Source organism: Monoraphidium neglectum, assembly GCF_000611645.1.
Source record: "Monoraphidium neglectum strain SAG 48.87 unplaced genomic scaffold scaffold04218, whole genome shotgun sequence".
NCBI classification, from domain to species: Eukaryota; Viridiplantae; Chlorophyta; class Chlorophyceae; order Sphaeropleales; family Selenastraceae; genus Monoraphidium; species Monoraphidium neglectum.
Window position 1 is genome coordinate 1 of NW_014009411.1, and position 4,857 is coordinate 4,857.

The 4,857-nt window shown below is 65.8% G+C and overlaps 3 protein-coding genes across 3 annotated transcripts; 1 reads left to right on the top strand and 2 right to left on the bottom strand.

The window, feature by feature from the left end:
- Positions 1-381: 381 nt before the first annotated feature.
- MNEG_14043 (hypothetical protein) lies at positions 382-712 on the bottom strand (the record flags this gene model as incomplete). Its single annotated transcript, XM_014037483.1, has 1 exon — positions 382-712. A coding segment is annotated over one exon (331 nt), but the record flags the coding sequence as incomplete, so codon positions are not given.
- A 1,656-nt stretch (positions 713-2,368) lies between these two features.
- On the top strand, positions 2,369-3,463 carry MNEG_14044 (hypothetical protein; the record flags this gene model as incomplete). Its single annotated transcript, XM_014037484.1, has 3 exons — positions 2,369-2,435; positions 2,578-2,726; positions 3,005-3,463. The coding sequence occupies 3 exons, from the start codon at positions 2,369-2,371 to the stop codon at positions 3,461-3,463; spliced, it is 675 nt and encodes a 224-aa protein (XP_013892938.1).
- Positions 3,464-4,346: 883 nt separating this feature from the next.
- Positions 4,347-4,552, bottom strand: MNEG_14045 (hypothetical protein; the record flags this gene model as incomplete). The annotated part of the gene is made up of 1 exon (XM_014037485.1): positions 4,347-4,552. A coding segment is annotated over one exon (206 nt), but the record flags the coding sequence as incomplete, so codon positions are not given.
- Between the last annotated feature and the right edge of the window lie 305 nt (positions 4,553-4,857).

A 4,857-nucleotide genomic window follows, 5' to 3' on the forward strand; every position in this document is an offset into this window, starting at 1 on the left:
GGCCCCACCTTCCCGGCCTTCTTGGCGTCCATGCCCTCGACAGAGTTGACCACGCCGCGCCCAACCTGCACCACGCCCGCGGCCACACCCGCCAGCGGCAGAGCCACCGCGCCGGCGACGCCTGCGGGGCGGGAGGGAGTGGCGAGATGCTTGGCTGTGTGCGCGAGTGTTTACCGGGAGGGGCACCACAATTGAGGAAGGGGGGCATACGCATCCGCCGCGCATCTGCGATACGAATCACGCGCAGTCTTGCAACTGGTTATGCGTTGATCCAGCAGCCAACCTGATCCTCATGTCCCGAGCTGCCTGGTGGCTTCCTGGGCAGATCCCGCATGGCACCCGCTCAGGACCCCGCCCCCGTGCCCCCCCTGCGCCCTGCACCTGTCGCCAGGCCCTTGGCAAACCCGGCCGCGCCCTCCTGCCGCGCGCCCGCCACCGGCGCCACCACCAGCCCCGCGATGCCCGCCGCGATGCCACTGGCAAAGGCGGCCGCGCCGGTGCTGAGGCCCTGCTTTATGCCCTTGGGGCGCGTCGCGCGCATCGTCTCATGGAACGCCTGGGACATCTCCGCCTGCGCACGCTCGCGCTCCGCCGCTAGCTGCGCAGCGCGCTGCTCCGCCGCGGCGTCGGCGCCCGGCGGCGCGGGCGCGGGCGCGGGCGCGGGCGCCGCGGTTGCATTCGGCGGGGCGCGCGCGCTCGGCGGGCTGGCCATGGGGGGGCCCGTCGATGCGACCTGTGGCATAAGGCGAGGGCGTACGCGCCCAGGCGGTGTCGATCAGCGTTACAGCACTGTGGCAGGCTACTTTGAGAAACAAAGGCCTTGTAGGAGCCTATGCGGTCGATCCATGCGCCACTGGGACACACAGTGTTCCCGGGCGCCTAGCAGAACGCGGGCGACGCGCAGCGGCGAGCGACTTGTGCTGGGGCGGGAGGGCATGGTGTGTGTCCAGCGCGGCGAGGTTCCATTTTACAATGTTGCAGAATCGATTTTAGTCACCTGATGCTGCACAGGCGACCCGCGGGCCAAAGTGGGCTTCTGATCTTGGCGTGAAAGTAATCGCTTCGTAAAATGATTTGAGTGATCACGTGGTGTGCACGCGGTGTGTCTACGGCGGCCGCTGTTACTCGGAAAGGAAGAAAATGCCGAAATGTGTCTCGCTCAGCTCCGATCGCAACCGCTTGCATAGAAGGACCCTGATTGCAATCAGGCTGCAACAGAACGTTTCTCATGGCGCAATGGCTGGGCGTGGACCGCTTTGTCGGCAGGATGCAGCTGCGGGTGGCCCGGCCTGCGTGGATGCCCAATGAGCAACATGGCATCGGCCGGTTGCACACTGCGGCGAGGGTGCACGTACAACCCACCTACTGTAGTTTGAGTTCCAAGATATCAGTCGTACGGCGACTATAAGACGGTATGTCAATTCCTGCATCGAATCCTGAACAACATGCTGCACTGCAAAGGCCAATCACGCGCCCCCCCCCCTGGATGTCGAGACCTGGCTGGGCGGAAACATGGTACTGTTTGGCTCTGTGCACTTTGCATCAAGATGCTAACCATAGTATGCAGCGTGCAGCGCTTGCACGGTCTCACGCTGCAGTAGCACACCCTTCTCGTCCGCACCTTCTCACAGGTGCCGGGTCAACACCTCCGGCATGCAAAACCCTCAAATGACGCGCCGCTTGCCCATAAGCATGGCACAAGTGCCCGCAATGGCCCCGCTGGTCAGGCAGCTGGTGTTGTTTGCAAGCCCACTGCCGGCGCGCACTCACGCCCTCCCCCTCGCTGCTTGAAGGATCCAAATTAATTGCAGTCCTGCACAGGCAGGCAGAGTACTCTAGGCGATTCACACACCATGCAATAGTTTTGTCCGTGCCACTATGCCATGCCAACATGTGCATGCCGGGTGGTGGGACCAGCAGCCAACCGCAGCGTTGCGTTGACCTCTTGACCGTGAGCTGCGGCGGTACTCTTGATCATGTCACTCGAGTGACTGTGCATTGGGCACCGTGTTCTGGATTTTGGCATACGCCAAAAAGTAAAGTTTCTCAAGAATATAGATTATCTGCAGATCGTAGCCTCAAGCGTGAAGCCAACACAATGATCCTGGGCAGCTCGCCTCGGCAACTGTGCGCTTGGGCAAAGCAAAACCATGCCATCGTCATTGCGCGGGCACCTGTCACTCGCAGAAGGCCGGGGAGTGCTGCAACCCTGCTTCGACGCCGCTTTGCGTGCGGTGCGCAGCCCCCTAGCAGCGGTGACGGCAGCGGCGGCGACTCCCAGTACGCCTACAGCGACCCTGTCAACAGGTTCTTAGGTGGGTGTGCGGCGAGCGCCCAGAGTGGGGCACGAACGCTCTGCACACGAGCCATGCGCAAGCACGTCCAATGGCGTCACCGCAAATTTGATGCGAGACAGCGCAGCAGAACGGCAGAGGGTGAGGGCGGGGCGGGGCATGCTCCTACCCCCTGCGCCAGGGCCCGGCCCACAGGTCTTTCGTGCCACAGCAGTACCCTTGAGAAGCGCCCCACCTCGGCAAGCGGTCGCGCCCTCACACAACCCGCGGCCGCGCACCGCAGGCAACTTCCTACCGGCAGCGCGAGACGCCGCGGCGGAGCTCTCGGCTGTCGACTGGGATGCGCCCAAGGCGGAGGGCCTGTCGCTGGCTGAGCTGGCGCGGCGATTCACGACCGAGTTCCTGGAGCGGGAGTGGTTTGTCACCGGCGATGTGAGGGGGCCCAAGTCGTACGGCCCCGGCGCAATCGAGGCTCGCGAGCGGCTGCATGCATCCATGGGGCGGAAGTGGGGGGCAGCACGCAACGGCATTATGGGGGGCAGGTGCGTCGCTGCGCCTATTGTGCAGGCATCGCAGCGGAGGGGCGTTCGCGCCGCACCAGCGTGGCCCCCCCGTCGTGGTTGTGCCAGCGCACCCCGTTGAATCTGCCCTCATCCCCCGGGCACGCATCAAGTCTTGGCATGCACCCTCTGGCCCCGCCCCTGCCGCAGGTGCCAGTAGCGCTGTTTTCTGACGCCTTTGTGTTCAAGGACGACTCGGTGGCCACCAGCGGCATCCGCTCCTACGGCCTGGGTGTGCGCAAGCTGTTTGACCAGTCAAACGCCCGCGCGGAGCTCATAACCGTCACAATCGACGAGGCCGCGCGGGCGATCGTCGCCACCTGGCGCCTAGAGGGCGGCGTGAACCTGCCGCTGCGGCCGCGCATCCCGCCCTTTGTGGTGACGACCACGCTGGGGGTGGATGAGAAGGGGCTCATCGCCAGCCAGCTGGACGAGTTTGCGGTCCCGGGGTGGCGCCTGCTGGCGGGGGCCCTGCTGGGCGCGTGGGCGGGGCCGCCGCCCGCGCCGGCTGCAGCTGTGCTGCGCGCCGAGGCCGCGGCGGCGGGGCACGCGGGCGTGGTCGGCGCGGATGCAAATGCCGAGGCGGCAGCGGCGGCCCCGCGGGGTTGATGCGGACACCCTCCGCCTTCTTGTACAGTCGGCGGGCGCAGGCGCCGAGGCGCGACTGCTGCGACGGCAGCATCGAGTGGCCCCTGAGGCTGGCTCCAATAGCTGCGGCTGCCCCAGTAGCTCCTGCGTCTTTGCCCCACTCGGTGAGCCGCCATACATCTGGCGCCGCAGCCGACACCCTCAAGACGTCGGCCAACCACGTCAGTCAGCCCCTTATTGCTGGCCCCTCCCTTGCGTGCGTGCCACAACCTCGGCTGCGCGCGTGCACAGTGGCCCAGCAGCCCTGCGCTGCGCGTCGCGGCCACTTCTCAGGGAAACCGGCGGCACTCACCGAGCTGGTCACTACATGAATGTGATCATGGCAGCCCCCTTAAGCTGCTGGGTTTCTGCGCCCATCCTGTGCCCGCATGTACTGGTTCAAAGCCTCCACAGTCTTCCACGAATTTTTTTGCAGAACGAATGGAAGAGAACGCCGCTGCATCCCTCAAGGTCTTTGACCCGCTCCCATGCAGCCTCACCTCTCCCCAGCCGCTGCTTTACTGTGCACCCGCAAAGGCGCTGTTGTTGATTCGCGTACCGTCAGGTCACCCTGGCCCCCACAATCTCGTCGCTGCGGCGGCGCTAACCCCGTCGGTCGCGCGACGCATTGCATTACAGCAGCAGCCGTCTTTGCAGCAGCAGCCGTCTGGAGGTCATGCAGCGGCTGCGCGCGTGAACGAAAGAAGGGCCATCGCTGCTCGTGTTGCAACGTCCGCTGCAGTTGAGCCACGTGTCCGCTCAGGGCCTGCCCCGCCTGCCGCCGGCATGAACAGGCTGCAACAACAACCCGTGGCGACGCTCCCTCCGGCAACCCGGGGGCGCGGCAGCTGTAACAATCCCCGGGTCACATGTCGCTCTGCGCCCAGGCGCGCGCCTCTGCGTATCGCGCCGCCTTCTCGTTGCGCTGCTTGAACATGGTGCGCTCAAACCCATTGGAGCGGTCGACGCCGTCCCAGTGGCGGCCGGGCTTGATGCTGTAGCGGTTGAGGGGCGGCGCGACGCCGCGGCGCAGCCAGCTGTGGGGCGGCACGTCCTGCGGCACGTGGAAGCCTGCGGCGGTCGGAAAGGGAAAGGGGGGATGGGGAAAATGAGGTGCGGGGCGTTGTCAGGCAGGCATACGTGGGGGGAGCCGAGGCTATGGGGGGGCGGCGGGGTGTAATGCATTCCCTGAGAGAGGCCATGCGACGCAGACCCCGAGGAAGTGCAGAGTGCGCCGCCGCCTGCTGCCAATCCGCCCCAAATCTGTCGGGACGCGGGGCGGCGGTGTTCTGCTGTGCGTGTGCAGAGATCGCACCCGAGGCCTCGAGCTTCTCCCTGTTTGCGTCGGTCACCACCGGCGGCGGCAGGTCCAGGCC